The sequence below is a fragment of the Condylostylus longicornis genome, unplaced genomic scaffold, assembly GCF_029603195.1.
Source record: "Condylostylus longicornis isolate FDR11 unplaced genomic scaffold, ASM2960319v2 ptg000135l, whole genome shotgun sequence".
Lineage (NCBI taxonomy): Eukaryota > Metazoa > Arthropoda > Insecta > Diptera > Dolichopodidae > Condylostylus > Condylostylus longicornis.
The window spans coordinates 10,666,868-10,688,032 of record NW_026578103.1 but is presented as its reverse complement, the minus strand read 5'-3'; the positions used below and the strand labels follow the sequence as shown (position 1 = coordinate 10,688,032).

General features: G+C 23.8%; 1 protein-coding gene across 1 annotated transcript in view; it reads right to left on the bottom strand.

The window, feature by feature from the left end:
• Positions 1-20,434, bottom strand: part of LOC129615398 (ras-related and estrogen-regulated growth inhibitor-like protein) — a 31,131-nt gene extending 10,697 nt beyond the window's left edge. Inside the window, exons 1-2 of the mRNA XM_055530586.1 lie at positions 19,962-20,434; positions 2,896-2,976 (exon numbers count right to left, since the gene is read on the bottom strand). Of these exons, the coding sequence (XP_055386561.1) occupies positions 2,896-2,976; positions 19,962-20,091 (211 nt within the window). The 5' untranslated portion in view covers positions 20,092-20,434. The remainder of the gene's footprint in view (positions 1-2,895; positions 2,977-19,961) is intronic.
• Between the last annotated feature and the right edge of the window lie 731 nt (positions 20,435-21,165).

The following is a 21,165-nucleotide window of genomic DNA, read 5'->3' as shown; positions in this document are numbered from 1 at the left end:
TCTTTCAATAAGAAATTTTAACATTGTAAAACCGCCTAATGTATTTGTGTGGAAAATTTAATTTATTAAAAATTTTAAATACATGTTTGTATAACCTACATATGATAAAATATTTTCGATATCAACGATAATACTTTGTTATTAAGCAAAAATTCACAGTACCTATACAAAACTAGTTGAATTATATTATTTTGCACACAATAAGTTCAATTCAATATGCTCATCTAGATTTTTAAGAAAAATTATAATGTGAATTTTAAAAATAGATCTGCATTTTCATTACATTTACGGAACTTTAAAATTCAGCATGAACTTACAGTTCAACAACAAAGATTAATTTCATTTTTTTAATTTTATTTGATTGAGGAATTTAAAGCCTTTTGAATATTCATATACTTGAAAACACAAATTAAGTCGGTTCAGCACATTTTAATAATTACTTTTTCAGTGACAAGTACAATAATTTTATTCAGTGACAAATATACAATTTTATATCTCATATGTGAATGTCATACGAAGTATTTTAATATCGGTGTGCATATTAGAGACATATTGCCAAACCTTTATTTAATTTGTTAATTAACTACTTCCAAAATTTGCAAGAAAAAGTAACGAAATGAATTTTCGATAATGAAATTCTAATTTGTGTGCTATTGTAATTGTGTGTGAACAAGATTTTATATCACCTTTATGCGAATCACCCTTCACAAAATTATTGCTATAATACTCCCAAAAGTATGCAAAAACACTATTTAATTTAAAACTTTGATTGAAAAATCAAACTTTATCTGAAATGCGTAAATATTATTGCAACCCTGTAATACGACACACTGATATAAATTTTAAAACATAATACATAACATAAAGCCAAAATGAAATATCTATTTCGAAATGATTTAAGATAAAAATTAAAAATAAAGAAAACAAAAATACAAATTCTTTCTATTCAAAAATTATATGACACCAAAGAAAAATTTTTAAGAAGACCAAAATAAATAAATAAAAAAATAAAGAAACTGGTCCAAAATAAATATACGCTTCCTTAATTATTATTATTTATTTATAAGTTTGAATAAGAAAAAAAGGACTTTTTAATTAATATGTAAATAATAAATATAAAATGCCCATTCTATAATGTTTACAATTCGAATATAGACTGCGTATACATTTTTACAGATAATCTTTTGTGTACACAAAAGAAAGAATGTATTTTGATCTCAAGAAAAGAAATAAATAAAAATGAGAAATAAACTTGACATTTTGCTAAAAAAAGACCTTGAACTTAAATTAATTTTCATTTTTTTTTTTTTCTTAAATTTTTGCAAAAATTTTCTTTACAATTTTCTTTTCTTTTACATTACAGATGATTATTAATTATTACAAATACCTACAATTCTACATAATAAGAATACTTATACCGTTGTATACACCATTTTGTTATTAATTTTCTTGTGATTTTACTTGTACAATATTTTCTTTTTAAACAAAAGGCATAAAAATTAATTATTTGTTTATTAGCATGAAAATGTACAATAATTATTTAAAATAAAAAAAAAATTTTTAAACTTTTTAACGCAATATGTGATCGAGTTATCCAGCAATTTGTCCATAAAAAATTCAACAAAAAAATAAAAAAAGTAAATTAAAATAAACAAAGGATGTGTAATGAATAGCAGCTACTTTGTAAATTTTAAAATTTTTGAATGAAATATTTGGTCATAATTTGTTTTTTTTTTAATAATTACAATTATTATTAATGAATGGCACAATATGAGTAATTCTTGAAAAATTCAATTCAATAATTATTTAAATTTAATAATTAATTAAATGAAAATATTTAAGAAATAAAAAAAATAAAAAAACAAATAACAAAACTTTGTTTTTTTCAGATCAACTTGTGTGAATCATAATTTTTTTAAAATTTGTCTATACAAGTACAGCCTATGTCACATTATTAAGTGACGTATGTGACATTTTTATTTAGCATATTTTTCCCGATTTCGTAGATGCGATTTCTCGGAATCAATTTTTTTAATTCCTTTCTAGTTTTGGAATTTTACATACTTAACAATGCGTTATTTTGTCTGACATCAGTAAAAATGTTCATTGGAAGAAGAAGAATGTGCGCCACAATTTTGTATGAGAAACGAGTTATTTTTAGCATGATTAAAAATTTTGTTTCAAAAACACGTGCCTGAACAGAATAAGGTTGCATTAGGCTAATAAAAACAGAAGTACAAAATTGCAGTTTCTCACTTCATCATTCCTATACATTAAGGTCTCCCTTATATTAAAGAGAATTCTTAAAAATTTAATTGCTGTTAATAAAAATGGTATGAATTGAAGAAACCGAACCGAGATTTTAAAATTAAAACTATTTAATATTGCAAGTAAAATAAACTTAAATAAAATTATTATCAAATTGATGTACATGAAAATGTTTTGGTTATCTGAAAGGTATTTAAAGTTTAAGCACATTTCCATTTAAGACTTTATATTATGCATCCATTTCTCAAATTTTCATAAAAGTCATTGAACTTAATAATAGTAGAATTATTTGTAGATAATTTTTTTGTTTAAATTGTTGCACTTCAATTCGCGACACGCAAATTTCAATTAAAAAGTTGCTTAAAATTTGTAATTATTTTTACTTAATAAATTTTTCACACCCAATAGAACTTATTCCAAGAGTTTTTACGAACATTAACTGATATTATTGCACATCATAATCATTCAATAATTAAGAAAATAAACAATTGATTAATAAAATTTAAATTATTTATACATAGAATACATATAGAAAAAGTTTTCCATTACGAATTTGAAAATATTTTCTATTTTAAATATTTTAAAGAAACAATTTTTCAAGCACAATAAAAAAAATAAAATACTTACCAGATTTTCCAACGCCCACATTTCCTAAAACAACAAGACGTACTAATGGTGCTGCATTTTTATCTCCTGCTTTCATTTTATCTAAAATAGAAAAAAAATATTTTTAGAAATCAATCAAAACTGAAAGCGCTCTAAACATAATGAAATTAGTATATAAAATAATAAAATGCAAGTGATGATCGCAAACAAATGTACAAAAGCGTAGGTATAATTAAAAGGATGAATCGAAAAATAAACAAAACAAAATTAATTTTAAAATGTCCACATTTTTTCTAAAATCTCTTCACTAATAATATTAATAATAATTATTCGAATTTATTATTAAATAAATTAAATTTAAAATAAAAATTTTGTGCAATTTCATACATTTTGTGCATTCTGTGATTCAGTCATAATTTTGTAATAATTTGTAGGGAATTTTTATACTATGGCGTTTTAAAAACAATTTTTGTTATTTTATATGGAAAAAAATAAAATAAAATTTTTATAAATTCATTTTATATTAAAAGATAATTTAAATTAAAATTATTTGGTATTTCCTGAAATATTTAAAACTATTGACGACAACAATTTATTTTTACTTTATACAAAAATTGGAGAAAATTAAATAAAGAAGACAAGGAATGCAAGGATAAAAATTATATTACTTTTAATTTGCTCTTTTGAATCTATTCAAAATTTATAATTTTCTTTGTTTACGAGATAATAATTAAACTTTTATAATTTTTATGACAAACTTTTGTAAATGCAATTAAATCAAATAAATATAAATTCAGAAAAACTATTAAATTGTCGCAATTGTAAGACTAAAACGCAACAAGAAAGGCAGCGAGACAGAAAAATGAAAGTTGTAAAAGTTTTATGAAAACTAAAAATGAGTTTAAGATACAAAATAAAATCTTAAATATTATCAATTCAGTACTTATATCAACTAATTCATTTCTATGCCCTTCGTAGACGTATTTTTGCTTCCCTCAATCGTGGGAGCCAAAATTTTTTTGAATATCAATTTTAACATCAATGTAATGAACAAACCCATAATTTTGCGGGCTGCCTTCTTTTATGATGGGCAGCCTGTTTGTTTGGGGGCGAACATACGAAGATGTTTTTTCTTGGAATTGTGGGGGATGGGCAGAAACCGGGTTCGTGCTACTGCGACTTTCTTTACTGGACATTTCCCAGTAAGGTATCATCGGGTTTCATTAACAAATTAACACGTTTCTCATATAAAATTGCGACGCATATATTTTTTCTTCCAATGAACATTTTTACTGATGTCAGACAAAATATCGTATTTTTTTTCCTTGCTGAACTTTGAGCTATAAGAAATTAAATATTTCAATCGGTATTCAAGTATACAAATAAAAACTTTTAATTCAAAATAAACTAAAATTAAATCAACAAATGAAAGAGAGAGCTAGAGATTTTCGACATAAAAAATATTTATATTTTTCTAATAATTTTTTATATTTTATTATATTTATTTATTTAAATATCTATTTTAAGTAAGTAAACGTATTCAAAACTGATAATTAGAATAATCAGAACAAAGAATTTTCAACTTCTCTCAACAAATTTGATACCAATTACCAAAACTCTAGAACTCTAGAACATAACCATATAACAATTTGTATAATATTAAGAAAATTTTTATAATTTATCTTATAGACTAACAGAACGTTACGTTTTCAACATCTTATCCTTATTATAAAGTCAAAAGCTAATGATGCATATTATAAAAAAGAACAATATAGTATTCAAAATTATTCAAATCTTTAAAACATAAAATACTACGAAATATAGAGGGAATTAAAAACGCATTTTCACAAATTGAATTAAAAAAGTCAAAAAGTCAAAAATATCATTATAAAATATACACAGATACTAATATGCATATTCATATATTATTATAAAAAATTGAACTTTCACCCATTTCATATAATAAAACATCGATTTTAATAAATTTAAAAATAAAATATTTAAATATTTTGAACTGTAAGCTTATCATAAATTTTCCATTCAAAATTAGTAAAACCAAGAAAAAAAAACAACAAAAACTATAAAGAGTATGGGAAAAATGTTAAAGAGAGAAATTATAATTAAAAGAATTTTTATTAACATTTTCTATATGATAAAAATGTATTAATGGTGATGAAAGATACGCTAGATTGGCGCCATTTAAATATGTAGAAGATGAGTAAAAATTATTTTTCATTTTTAATATTAAATATATGAAGAAAATCTTATATTTTGTTCTTTATTTTGAGTGTGAGTCTAAATTCGATATTAGTTTGTAATATTTTAGTAAATAATTTAGTAATTTAAAAATTATAAATTTTACTTTAAATTTAATTTTGATTCTACACGATTTTTTAACTTAGAATTTAACATAGAATCAGTGCATGCCAATCTTAAGTGCGTACAATCACTTAAGTATAACAAAATAACAATCGAAATATGCAATAATTCTCATCTCATACGTTGTCCTTTTTTTACTTCTACCCATTTAAAAATAAAATATTAATTAAATAAGTAAAATATAAATGTTTTCGTATTCCAATAATTATAAAAATCGATTAATGATTTCAAATTTGAACTGATTACAAATACACTTCACATATACACAAAAATAATGTGCTGTTCAGCACAACGTGGACATTAAAAAAAACTCGCATTAAATGCCAATTACATTCATTTCCAAGTGAAATTTAAAATTTATTGAATTTTTATATAAATATTATAAGAATTCGTAGTTCAATATTATTTTTAATAGCAAAATTAATATTCAAGACTTACGAGTATTAACCAAAATCCAGTAATCATAATAACAATATTGGTAGCCCTATTGCTTACCATACAACTTATTCGCCGTATGTATAACGAATTGATTAAATATTATTTTTATTATCACTCTACTATCAGGTTGACTGCCATTTTAATAAAGCAGATATAGGGGCGCAAATTTCTCAAATATCAGGGTTCCAATACTATTATTATAGAAATCAATAATAATGAAATCACTTTTCCGATAAATTTTATAAATCTGTTTATAAATTAGAACATGACATGCTAAAATGCAATATTTTTTATATTGACACGTGATAAAACGTGAATGCAATGCCACTAGTTCAAAAACATCATACTTTATATATACGAGTATTATATTTTTTTCTAATAATACCGCATATGAATGAATATTTAATTTGGCTATATAGATAAAATTCTTTGTTAATCAGAATTAAAATAACGACACAACACTATACAATGAGAAAATCTCATAAAAATAAAAAACACAACAAAAATATAAAATAGCAAACAGAAGAAAAATCTTGATGTAAAATTACATTAAAAAATTTCGTTTTGGGATTTCATTTTAAGATTTTTGAATTTTCATATTATCCCAATGTGTTTGTGTTTGTGCCATAGTAAACCGTGTATACGTATAGCAAACTTGTGTATACAATTATTATTGGTTTTGGCGAAAATCATTTTTATTACATTTTCTCAGTATTTTGTTGCTCTTTATAAATATTTTGTGTTTCAATTTATTTCGTATTTCTATTTTACTTTTTATTTCTGCTTGTTTTTTGGCAGACGAATGGTGATTGACCCACATACTTTTAAATCTATTATATACAAATTAAAATAATGTTTTTTATACTATTTATTAAATCTTCTTATAATTTTATGTGCATTATATTTGTATATATTCGTTTTATATAAATAATATGTGGTTTTTTTGAATGATATTTTACATATTTACATACTCCCAAACACACAAGCTATAATATTATAATATTTTATTACATTTTAAATTTTAAAATTAATTTTTACAACAAAAAATATGTATATGAAAAGAATTTAAATTGTCTTCTAAATTTTAATTGTATACGCATATTTTTACAATTTTATTTTAAATATTTCTTTTAAAATTCCATCATTATTTCTCATTTATAATAAACACTTTCTTATTACAATCTTATAAATTTGAGCTATTATATAGAATGGAATTTCATGGTAAAATTCTAGAAAAAAAATATATATAAAATATTTTTTTTTTCTCTTTTGTAAAAATGTGAAAAAAAAACAAACCTCAAACCAATTCAATTTTAGATCACCTTGTAATAATGATTTACAAATGAATTAATATATAGAAGAGGAAAATATGTATTTGTAATGAAAAACAAAAAAATTAATATGAAATATTGTATTATTAAAATTCCATATTGAAAATTTTAAAGGGCATATTTCAAAAAAATAGAAAAGGTTAAATTTTGTACCGCCATTATTGAAAATAAACATATGAGTTTTAAACATGGGGTATGTATAAACAGCTTTTCAAAAGCACATAAATCAAAATATTCTCTAATTATTATTTATATAATAACAATTAAGTAAATTGAATGGAAAATTTACTCAATAATTTGAAAATAAGTAATTCGCTTTGGTTAATATTGAAAACAATGAAATGGAAATACGAATATTCTCGGCGAAAAATTAAAAAAAAACCAAGGCTAAAAAAAATTTTAATTTTATAATCGCACGTTTTATTTAAATTAGAACTTTATTTAGAAGAATATTTATGTAAATAGGCCTATTTCATATTTTATACTTTAATCTTATCAGTTATAATTATTTTTCATTGCTTAACAAAATTATCTTATCGCATATTTTAATTATAATTCGTAAAAATTTTACTTTATTTAAATTCTTTACTATAAACGCAATTTGTATTTCAAAGAATTTAAAACAACAAAATTTTTATATTCTTAATAATTTTTTTTTACCTTATATTTTTATTATCTTATGTTATTTTTTAAATACCTTATGTAGACATGCACCAAAATTGATCAAGAATAAAACACAACTAGCAAATGAGCAAAAAAATCTGCTACTTATTTTTGCAGATTCATATTTAAAAATTTTAATAAGATTTTTACATTTGATTTTTACATTTTTCGGGCCCGCCACCAATTAAAATACTAAGTTAAAAAGGTAATTCACTTAATTGTAACAAAATTATTTATAACAAAAAAAACCACAATTCTATCACAGAATTATTTAAGCAAATGTAGGAAATAACCCTCATTGAGTATTTTTTATTCTCATAAAAAATACTCAATGTTTGGTCAATTCTTTTGGTCCATACAATTTTAAAAATAATTAAACACCGCAAAATTAAAATTATTTTTTAATTTATTAATCTTTTTAGCTTATTTAAGTTGCTGTTTATTGCTACAACAAATATGCATCGTCAATATCTCAAGCACTGAACGAAATCAACCAGCATTTACACTTTCAATTTTCGTTAAATTTTCAAAAAATCACATTTTAATCAATAATTCGATTTTAACTTAATTATAATTCTAGAAAGAATCGAAATTTAATAGAAAATTGATGTGTCGATTAGTTATTTTATATGATTTTTATTTTTTGTATTTTAAGAACAAATTTTTATTTCCCTTTCAATTGCTTTAATTAATAACTTTAATAATTACTCATAAATAATAATTATGTGAAGCAAGAATGCATTAATACATTCGCAATCAAAATTGATAAGCATCTAAATTACTTTAAATGGAAGTTTACACTATAATTGTAAGCAATTCTAATAGAATAAATTTTCAATAAATATTCCCACCAATTTTCTCTTCTTTATTATTATATTGAATATTTTGATTAATTCTTCTATAATTAGATGAACTAATACAAAATCTTTAAAAATAAATTTTTTTTGTATATGTATCAATAAAATTATGATTAACTTATTACAGAAGTTAATGAATATTTTCGAATTTATCATCATCGCCTTACTAAAAATATATTTCGATTATAATAAAATGAGAACTTTTATATTTGTTTATGTTTACATTTTAATTGCATCTTTACCAATTTACATCCATACATATATAAATACATATTTGAAATTATTATGGAATTTTTCTACTGACACACTGAGGGCATGAAATATTATTCTTGGAATTAAAATTAAAGTTCAATTTTTATTGCAGCTATAATGTGGAAATTTCATAAAAGAATTTCAAATTCATCATCTAATATAAAAATAGCTAGTGCCATCTATGTTTGTTTATGTTAAAAACAAAAATGTTTTTCAATCATTTTCTTTTTTTTTTGCTCTTCATTTTATTAGCTTGTAATAAATTTATTAGAAGCAAAAATATTTTTTAAAATTTCTGTTCTTTCCTTTATTTTAATCTTATCAAATTTTCTTTGGCAAAAGTTCAAAATAAAATTTGTTTTCTTTTTTTTTTACCATTTTCATGCCTATATTTAAATAAAATATTGAAATGCAATATGAACAGAGCCAACCTCTTTGTTTGAGTGCTACAGGATCGGGTTATTTTTCCGAACCAAGGTGGAATATAATTTTTACTGAAGTATTCAAATATCATATTAATAAGTTTATATATATTTCTCTAATTAACTCATGATTAGTCATGATATCCAATTAGTATCAGTCTAATATACAGCCCTAAAATCAACATAAATGTTTAACAATTAGTGAAGTGAATGAAAATTTTTTTTACGTCTTCTTCGTTAATCAGGATTCTATCTACACACGCATTGGATTCAGAAACATATGCTTATGTAATATAAAGTTAATTACGTAATTAAAATGAAAAATAAAAATGGAGACTATTATAAATTCTCAAATAAATTAGAATAGAGTCTCGAATACTGTTAACAGCTACTTAACAAGTTCATTGGATTCTCTACACATTGTGATTATTTTTATGCCTATACAAAATTTTAATAAAATGCGGAAATTTGTAATTTTTCCCGTTTATTTTTTTATTGTTTTTATGTTTTAGCCCCCAAACTATTTAAAATGAGGTACTTAAAAGCATAAAGTCTAGAGGATCGGAATTTTAAAAACAAAAATGGAAAAATATTCATTTTCTTTTTGTTCGTTTAATGCAACCCAATTTTGAGGTATGCAAACCAAAATGAAAATACAAAAGAAACAACAAAAACGAAAAATTAAAAATAAAATTTTTCCAATTCTTAAAATAAAAATAAACCTCTAAAAGTGTGAATGGCACGAGAATTTTTAACTAAAACAAAAGCATAGAAAACAAGGAACAAAACAGAGAAACCAAAAAAAAAAAATCAGAAAATGAAAATCAAAGAATTTTTTATGCTAGATTTTATGCTATTTTTCAACTAATTTAACGCAATTTGCTTTCGGAAAGTTGAATGATCCGCTCCAATTTGTGGTTCAATTTTCAGACGTTTTTGTCACATGCGGTTGAAAATAATGAAGGAAAAATTCTTGTCAACCCAATAAGTTTTTTTTTGATGTTTTTACGTTTTTTCTTTGTCTTTTCTTCCCATATCTTGCCTTGTTATTTTTTTTTTATTTTGTTTAATTTTTTATTTAATAATTTGTTTCTGACTTTTTAAAGAATATTTTAATAACATAAACTAACAAGTTTATAGGCGAAATACCAAAAATAGAATGTTTTATGTTTGTAATAGTTTGTTAATAAAGAATAAGTAGAATGTTGTACAATTTTTCGGTGCTTATCACAAAATAAAATATTTAATGTGGTCAGCACATATCCGACCAAATAGTGTATGTTCAGAACATTGTTGATAAATTTCAATGTTTTTACAAGTCTTCTTAATCTAATTATATAATTGTATGTAAATACGCTGGTCATATCCTAATTAGTTCTTTGTGACAATATATAACATGGAGACCGATTTCATTAAAAATCTCGATATTGATATATGCATGTACAATCATAGGTCATTTCAAATACAGGTTCAGTCGAAACTGAATTGCAAAGATAGATCGACATCTTGCTGAAAACAGTTTCTTTGCTCTTCTTTAACGCACAGATATGGAGCATTTATATTAATAAACTCGGTTTGAAAAATGTTACAACTACTCACTTATTAGAGGCAAAAGGTTTTTGTAAAATAACATAAGTGTGAAAGAGATTTTTACAATATTTTTAAAAGATTTGCCTCAATAAATATATATATATTTTTTTTATAATCCAGTTTTATAGCATAATAAAATATTTAATTAGATTGAAGTTTACCTGCAGCATTTGGTAAACAAAATTTTGATGAATTTTGTTCAAACACATTTGAATGTGATGAAGATATATACGCAGACCAAAATCATACCATATTGCAAAAGACCCTTAAACAGTTAAAATGACATGCAAGCAATTTTTACAGAAAATCTAGTCATGCCAGATTTTCCTCTCAATACATTTTTCACTTATTGTTTAATTTAAGCTACCTTTTTTTTTGAACAGTGGACCAGATACATCTAAAAATATAGAAGAAAATTTTTAATAATTCTAACTCGGTTGCCATAAAAATATTGGTTTTTTTTTTGGCTATTTTAAGTGAATATTTATTTAACTAATTGCATATTATTTAAACGATGTTAAAACTTTTGAGGGCAAGAAAGGCACTCCCTATAATTAAGATAATTTTAAATTAAGCTCAATTATATAAATCAAGCATAAATAAATAATTTGTTTCGATTCTCCCATTTATATTTTGTACTCATTATAATATTATGTTCAATAATTAAAAAAAAAAATAACATGCTGAGAGAAGAAAATATTTCAAGGCAAATAAAAAAGAAAAACTATAAAAAAATTTGGCACTACATACACGAAATGAAAAACTTTTGAAAATTTAGGATTTCTTTTGTACGTACACTTTAGATATAGTATTATAGAAAATATTATTTGTTGGGCATTGAAACTTGAAAAATACAGACGCAAGTTATTTATTATTGGGTTTTAGTGCAACAAATAAAAGAAAAATTCGAAACCATGTACTTGTCCCATTTACAAAATTTCTAAACTTAAGAGATTTGAAATAATGATTACAGAAATAATAAAGACAGTTTATAGTCCGAAACAGTAAAAGATATTTTTGCATTAAATACGAAAACAGGTATAGGTGTGTCTATGTCATTTATTGGAATAGATGTCGTGCAGCCTGTTAATTAATGGTGTTCAATTGTCAAAAAGAGTATACTGTTATTTGAGTGTTTTAATGGTTTTTGGAATCAGACGACTTGTGTGTTAAAGATCACAGCTAAATTAATTCAGAATTTAATGCCAACCAAGAGTAATCATACATATAAGGCAATATCCATAACTCAAACCTATATTATTCACTATTATAAATGGATTGAAAATTTACCGAACAAGCAAAAGTTTGCAGGAAATTAGCACTAATTTTCATTTTGATATTTTTTCCACTAGTCTTATATTAAATATTTTAACTGCCGTAAATTTAAAACCATATAGCAACCACGGAAATATAAAAATGCATTGTGCACTATTATGTTTGAAAAATAAAAATTTATTATCTTTATATTTATCGTAAATATTGTTTAAAGAAATTATGAAATTTATTATCAAAATTAAACAATAACAACAGTACAATCCAAAAGCAAAACTACTACATTATTGGGAATAAAAATGAGTTTAAGTTTTATGTAAAAAAAACATGAATTCAATACATAATTTGCTTTATTGCTAATTTGAAAAATATTCGAAAGTATTCATTTTAATTCTTACGTTAAAATTGCTGAGGTATAAAAATATCTGGGGATATTGATAATATACTAGGAATAGGCAGATATATCCGTATCTATGTATAGGTACAGAGTGTTATACGTTTAGAATATTATTAATATGAAAAGTTATAAATAAAATTACGGTATTAAAAAAAGGTTAGGAAAATCCCGGCAGCTATAATATAAGACGCATTTCTTACTGCCAATAATTTTTTAACAGAACAAGAGCATCCTTCAGGATATGTGTGTCACTACATTGAACAGGTAGCGAATTATATTACATTATTTTACACTGAGAACATATAGATAGGCATATATGTACTTTTTGCCATTTTAAATGTCCTTTACATTTTATTTTTCCGTTATTTGTTGATCCAGTTCCCGTTTAAACAACACTTAAGTTACTTTTATATCACTTAACAAACTCTTTCGCCTAATATAATCTCAATAACTTTTATAATTTTTGTAATTTCAATTTTCTCCTATATAAAAAATAATAAAATTATTGCCAATTTTTATCTATTCCAATATCTTAAGTAATTTACAAAACATTTTTTTTTTTTTTTGAAAACTTTTCCGATCAATTTCTCTTTACCAAAAAAAAAAACATAAACATGAGTTCAGAAAGTGTTAATGTCAAGGTCTTCATAATCGAATAAACATAAATAAAAGTTTTGTATATTACATGCATATAATACATGCTGCTTACACTAGTAAATATTATTATATTAATACTTAATATTTGTATTGTATTTCACGGATAATTTGTACTTTTGATAAGAAAATAAAATGCAAAATCACTTCACATTCAATTATAAATGATATTGAACTGCAATATCATATATTTAATTTCATATGAAGATAAATTAAAATGATAACATTGTTTAAATTGTATAAGATAAGCAACTAGACAAGTGCTTGCTGATATTTATAGCAATATTCATAAAGTCTATAAAATATTCTAGGTTTGGGTTTCATAATAGGCAATATGCAATTTTAAACTAAGTAATTCAATAATAATAAAAAGTGTAGATCAAAATCTCTGCCTGAGAAATTAATCCGGGGGAATATTTTATTTCTTCCTTATATTTAATTTATAGGCATAGAAGTATCAAAAAATCTATCATAAATCGATAATACTAATTTGAATTTATATTATTTTTGTAGTTTTGAAATGAATTAGTGAAATTGGATGGGAATTAATTTTCATATTGCTAATTTACTGAATGATATTTATAATTCCAAAGCACTTGCTTTTATTATAATAGCCAAATAATTCTGGTAGTAAAAATGAGAGATTAATATGTTATGGCGTAATACGCATGTTTATCAATCTGAAATTCCAAAATTTCTGAAAACTTATTTATTTGCATATTAAGATGTGTCTAAAATGACAAAACAGATCTAAAGGGAAGGGACGGTTCCGGATATGCGTTGCTTCAAAAACGTATTTATTTATTACATTCATGAGGAAAGCTTTGATATAATTTCCAGAAAATCTGTTAAATAAAATTTGAGAGGGAAAGCTCAGAAAAGGACAAATAATCAGACCGACAGACAATCACTAAAAAACTCTTTTCTTTCCATTTCTTCACTACAGAAACATTCATTCGTATTTCAAATTTTTTACTAGACTTTTCAAAATCAATACTGACCTTTTGCAACAACAACAAAATGCGCCCGCTCTGTTTTACAATGGTAGAAAGACGCCCAGTTTATAAGTTAAGTTTATTTGAACTTTAAATGCCTTTTGTCTTTAAGGGTATCTACAATAAGGTATTCAGAGAAGTGGGCACATAAGAAATAAAATAGAAATTTTGCACTTTCACAACACGCATAATATCAAAAGTCGCATAACACACTTAAACAACCACATGCAAAGTTTTGGGTAATTATTAAGAGAATTGCGGTTTCTTTCCTTTAACACCTACTTCAGTTGTAATGTGAAATCCAAAATTGACTGTATAAAATCGGAATAACATTTTCTTAATATAAATTTTCACTTTTTACAAAACTATAATAACTCTATGTCGACCAATAATTTTTCCTTATATAACATTAATGGCGCGTGTAAATTATAGAATTCCTAAAATCGATATTATGTCATCAGTTTTGTTTTCTATAGTTTTTCTTGTGTTAAAATAATCTGTACTTCGTTACATAATCACATATGTATATGTAGACGTCATAAATTATAATTCATCAATCAAAGTCTGAAAAATTTTCAATGGAACAAAAAAAAACATTGTACTCGAAAATTTTTCCTTCCAGGAAAAAAGATTTCCTTTAAATTTCTCTCTTTAAATAATAATGAATATTAAATTAAATTTTCCTTTACATATTTACAAGTAGATACTTTTAAATTAGAAAAAGTTAAGTGAGGTACCAATTTACATGTCTACTTGGTTAAGTTTTCACTTTTTTCCTACATATACAAAATATCATAATATGAAGCAATCTCTAAAGTAAAATAAAACGAGAAAAAATAGAGTTGGCCGTGTCAACTCTTTGATACTCTTTGATGGTGCGAATAAATATGTCATAGCTGACTATTGGACGAAGTATGACTTTAAGTTACCATATTAATTTATGCAAAATTTCAGTACTGTGTTTTAAATATTTTCTAAGAAATGCCCAAACTAGTATTGAAGTTGTATGGCACCTACCAGAAAGAGTCAAGCAATTTCAACGATTTTCATGAAACACATTGGCCCTACTAATATATTCGCTTGTGTGAAATTTCAATATCACAACTTTTACAGTTTCTGAGATATAGTCAAATAAATTTTGAAGCTGTATGGCAGCTATCCGAACCGGTGCACAGATCATGTCCAATTTAAATAGGGTTCTTGCACTTATTACAATAAATCATTTGTGAAAATTTGGTGTACTTAGCTCAATTAGTTTTTGAGTTATCGTTGGGACGGACAAACGGACAGACAAAGTTAAATCGACTCAGAATTCGACGCTGATCAAAAACGTGGACTTGAGTCCATATCTAAGACAATTATTTCTTAGCGTTACAAACGGTAAACTCTTCGAACATACGTTCGTACGGCTATAAATATGCTAATAGACCCTTGAAAAATGTTCTAAGCAGCCTTTCAGTTCATGATAACTTAGTATATTTACCCATTTTACGCCGAAAACCTTACACTTGTTCAATAACATTGCATTCGTTTCACTCACGAACCCCTCAAATCAGATATTTTAAAGTCATACTTTGTCGTATAACATATTTAAAACAAGTGCTTTCTCCCTCTATATTCGTGTTAATTGTCTGTAAATTGTATGATAAGATAAAAAAAATAAACTTTTTTATGACTGATAAAAGATCACATGACCAAAAGATAAATGGAAAAAATTTTTAAATCCGAAAAATTATTTTCTTTTTTCAAGCGAAAAATTATTGTTTTTTAAAAACGAGTCTGAGATTGAGAAAACAAAAATGATTAGATAAGAAAAGGAAACTTTAGATACACTATTTTTTGTATATACGCGTTAGCTTTAATTCGAAATTGAATTCCATGAATTTTATAAAATCTTTAAACTTTCAAATAAAAAATAAGAAAAACTTGTTTAAAAACTTTAATGAAAATTAAAAATTAAGAAGAATAAATTAATGGTAAAAGAACAAGGACCTTCGACTAATGTTAAAAATTTCTTTTAATTTTGTTAAGCAGAAGTTGTAGCAAATTATGAGCACGTTGCAAAAGTTTCTGTTTGTTTTCACGTTAAAATTAATTATCAATAATATGCAATTTTAGTTTTAGCAATTTTTGCAATAAAATTAAAAAAAAAGTGATTATTAATGTTTAACTCTGTCCATCTGTTTGCCCTTCTGTTTGTATGTCCATAGTGTCTTCATGTGCTTATAAAACAAAATACTCGTATATTCGAGTATAACCTTTCAAAAGGTGCATTCCCTCAAAATCATGAAAATATCATTTTTTGACAAGTTACTGTAACAACATCATAAGCGGCTTACTTCTTTAATTTTGAAACAGGATATACGAAACCATTGAATGCGATCGTTGATTTTTATTAATTTTTACTATTTCCCCGAAAAGTATGCAGTAATTATTTAGTGCATAAAATAACTTAGGAAGACGATCATTTTCCGAAAACCTATATTCACGTTTTTAAGTGAAGTGTGCTACTTTGTAAATCATTGATTTGATTCAACTTTATTAAAATCTAATATTCTGCATTCTTATATCTGTCTCCAGCGCAAGAAGGACAATGCAGCTGGTAAAACAAAAGAAAATATTATGTATTATGCTTTGTTTTACCCTTGTCACGCAGACACATCTCTCAAATATTTCCAACAAGAACAAAATATTATATAGCCGATTATTCAACATTTTTATTACAAGGGAAAATAAAATACGAAATATAAAACCTTTCTTATATTGCAAAGAGTCAATATTACAAAAGTCAAAGCGAATTAAAATTCGAAAGCAAAATTTAATAAGATGAAACTGATTTATACAGGTTTTACTAATTGAAAAAATTCTATCTCGGCTGTTAACTCAATGTCATAATCAATTTCTTGATTATAACATTAACCACCAAATTTCAAAAGTAGAAAAATATAAAGATAAAAAATTCTCATCTTGAAAAGGAATACAAATACAAAGAGTCCTTTGTTGTCATGCAAAGAAAAACAATGTAAGATATAACCAAACATTTGACCTACGTCTACCCTAGCGAAAAACAGATTTCCTTGAGTAGAAATCACATTATTTAACAGATTTCACATAATTGCCGTTCATCCGATAGTGCCTTTCGACGTTTTACACTTTTAAATAAAATAAAATAAAAATTAGTATGGCGATAAACCCAGTTAAAGTAGCTCTTGTTAACTTACTTGAAGTTTCCCATAAATTCAGAATTAAACTCCATTACAAGAGAAGTACAAATTTTTGTTTTGATTATTGTTCGAGTGAGTTAGTATACTACTTCCTCTAAAATAACATATGAAGTTTTGTCAATAATTCATTTAACAATCACAATAGTGCTGTATTGCCTCTACTACAACATTGCATTTTTGTTAGCAGCAAAATTACTAAATTCTTTAGGTACTAACAAAATTTTCCTAAAATTTATAATGGTTTTTGTTTTCTCTTTTTCAAAACAATAATAATAGCATCCCTCATATACATTCCTTGATCCTACACACATAACATATATCTAGTTATAGATGCATATATAAAAATGTACTATAATTAAAACACATAATAGACAAAGAATGTAAACTTTGTTCTTTAATGGAAAAATATTATGAATAATAAACAAATTTAGTTCAATATTTTTTTATGCATATTAGGTTTATATATATATATACATGTCCTTTTCCTGGAATTGATACACCTGAATAACAATAATGTTAAATTAAAAAAATTTATTTATATATATTTGTAAACAACGAAATTGTCATCTACATTATAAGGTAGACTTTTATTATATACACATGACCTATTATATGTGCATGTGTGTGTTAATATGCAAATTTGTTTACAACTTTTGAGTTGGTCTTTATGTTATTTGTTTTTTTTTTTTTTGAATAATTTTACATATATAATTGGAATATCTATATAAGTATATATAACTTGTTAATTAAATACAAATAACGGAATAAAAATATTATTTATAAATATAATTTTTGTTTATTTTCTAAATATTTTTTTTGGCAATTTTCATTCTAAATATGTGCGTATTTTGTTAAAAAGTCATTAGGATTTGCACTTTATTATTTGATTTTTAATTGTACAAAGGTAGAAAAAATGCTTTGCAAATTTTTGAACTTCTCTCATTTATGTATGAGAGAAGTTCAAAAATTTCGATAATTTGGGGCCGTATGAACATAATTGGGGTTAAAAGAAATTTTCAGAATATTTTCTATTATAATTTTTCATTAAAATATCACCTGACTACGATGTACTGCAGAGATTAGCCCTCCAAATTTTTCATACTGATGAATCTTACGTCCTTATGAGATTTCCCTTAAAATATCTTAAATTTTGCAATCTTACGATGACTCATTATACGACTGTGTTTTTGATGAGTGTTTTTTTATGATCTTATTAATAAAATTATTGCCTTTTGTTTTTATCTACTGTTGGAACAAAACACAAAGGTAAACTGGTAATTTCCATAAAATTCGCAACAAAAATTACAATATAATTGATCGAATCGCTCTACAGGTTGCTTGGCTACTTTTAAAAACAACTCATTTATATCCCAGTGTGTTTTTTAAACGAACGAACATTTATATCTGCTAAATTTTTCATACAATCAAATTGATTTTCCTTACTAAATATGGAAATTTTGGAATATTTTTTAATATTTTTCAAATACATACATAACTAGATGATATTTATAAATGTATAAGTGTATGTAGAATTTCTACAGTAAATAGCTAGTATTTTTTAAATTTTCTTTTTGTTGAATCAAAATAGTCTAATAATAGTATTTAAATATATCGTGATGAATAATCATATATGTTTATTTTTTTTTTTAAAAAACATTTTAATTAACAAACAAACAAACAAATGAATTAAAAATTCTACAATTTTAATTATTTTAAATTATTTACTAATTCATAATGTCTTAAGATTTATTGTAGATTTGATCTTCCCACTAATACTGAAACTATAACGGAATCCAACACGTTTATTATAAAATAAATTCACGGTAGGATTTGGCCAAATAAAGGCAACCCCATTGACATTGTACGTAACAAAGCTGACTAATTCACCGTCAAGGTGTTTCAGTAGTTCTATAAATACTTTTATAAAATATATTGATTAAATTTGGAAAGATTAAAAAATTTTTTACAATAAAAATATTAAATTTTGCAATTAAATAAAAATTTTTTTCTTAAAATATAAGAAAGTTAGAGATTTTGCAATATAAGACTATTCAAAATTTTTAGAAAACATAAAATTTAAATAATATTTAAGAAAATTTTATTACAATATATTAGAAATTTTGCTATTATCCAAGTGCAATTTTTCAAATGCAATTAAAAATCACACAAAATTTTGATGCGAATGTGTAATGGAAATTATATGACCTAAACAAGTTAAACAGAATCGATAACTATTTATTAAATTATTTAGAATATAAGATAAGTAGAAATAATAATTTGCAGAACAGCTGTAGTTTCTTATGTCCAAAAGAGTTCATTTATAAAATATAATTTCAGAAATCGAAGCATGTTATTATTTTAATGATTCTTCTGAGTCACAACATTGACGGCACTAATTTTCATGTTTGTTCTTTCAATTTACTGCTAAAACGGAGACGAACTATAATAAGGACTTTTTGCAACATTTTTTTTGAAAAGTGTTAAAAATTATTTCATAATTTATTATAATATATTGAAGAGTTATGTAGTCTTTTATTTGTTTAAATTTTTAATTGAATAAAATTTTAATATGTAATATAATTTAGTATATAATATAAATAAAATAATATTTACCCAATTTATTCCTATATTCAAATATTATGTTTGAAATTTGAAATTCCTTAAATTGTATTTCTTGATAAAGTCTTAACTTCCTTTTCTTTTTTGTAATACAATGTTTTTCTTTTAAAATATTTTGTTTCATTGCGTATTTAATCGAAAATTTCACTATACTTATTGCTGTGTCGTTTTAATTTTTTCCTGACCAGTTCGATCTTATAATATTAACAATAATCACAACTCTTAAACCATAAAATTAATTTCAATTTCGTTTATTAAATTTACGAACAAATCAAAAATTCTTTAAAAATTTGAAAAAAAAAATTACACGTGTTCAAATTTTGTACTGTTCTTAAACGTTTAATATTATTCACAATATTCTTATATTTATTAACTTATTATTTTTTTTTATTTTTTTTTTTGTGTCAATGGCACGGAATTTCACTTTATTCCTCATAAAATTTTTACACCTATATTCCTGGATACGTTATGATTGAATAATATTAAGAAACTGAATTAAGTTTTTTATACCTGATAATGATTTATAATAAGATTTTTAATTTATGTACGTATACATTCACAAATATACATCAGATATAATTTCTATAGAGATAAGCTTTTCCTTTTTAGATTGCAGATTGTCTTCTAAATATAAGAAATTTGAAAATTGAATAAGGAAAATATCTATATGAGATGAAAATAAGAGAAATAATAAAGATATCTTTATAATTTAAACATGCAAACAAAAAAACACGGCATACACACTTATCTATAGATATCAAAAAACGCATGTCTAAAATATCAGAAAAAAAACGAACTTCAAATGAAAATGAGAAAAAAAGCTTTAAATGGGAATTTTTGTTTTATTTTTCATTGTTGCACCAAATCATTCAAAATACGATACAAATGGTATCGTATTTAAATTAAGGCACATAATGTAAATATATCATGACACAAAATATATCATGATATATAAGAGATAATATTGATGCAGAAAACAAAATATGATTAAAATATTTCTTGTTTTTTATTTGTACTGCAATTCTAACAATTGTTGAGCAATTTTTATTTAAGTTAAGAATTTGTTGCTAAATTTTTAAAATTTTTAGTATCAATAAGTAGAAAATGATCAATACATTTGTTATTAATAGAAAATTCCCTTTAAATTACATAATAGATGAAATTAATTTGATGCCCCAAATATGTAATTTCTTATAGT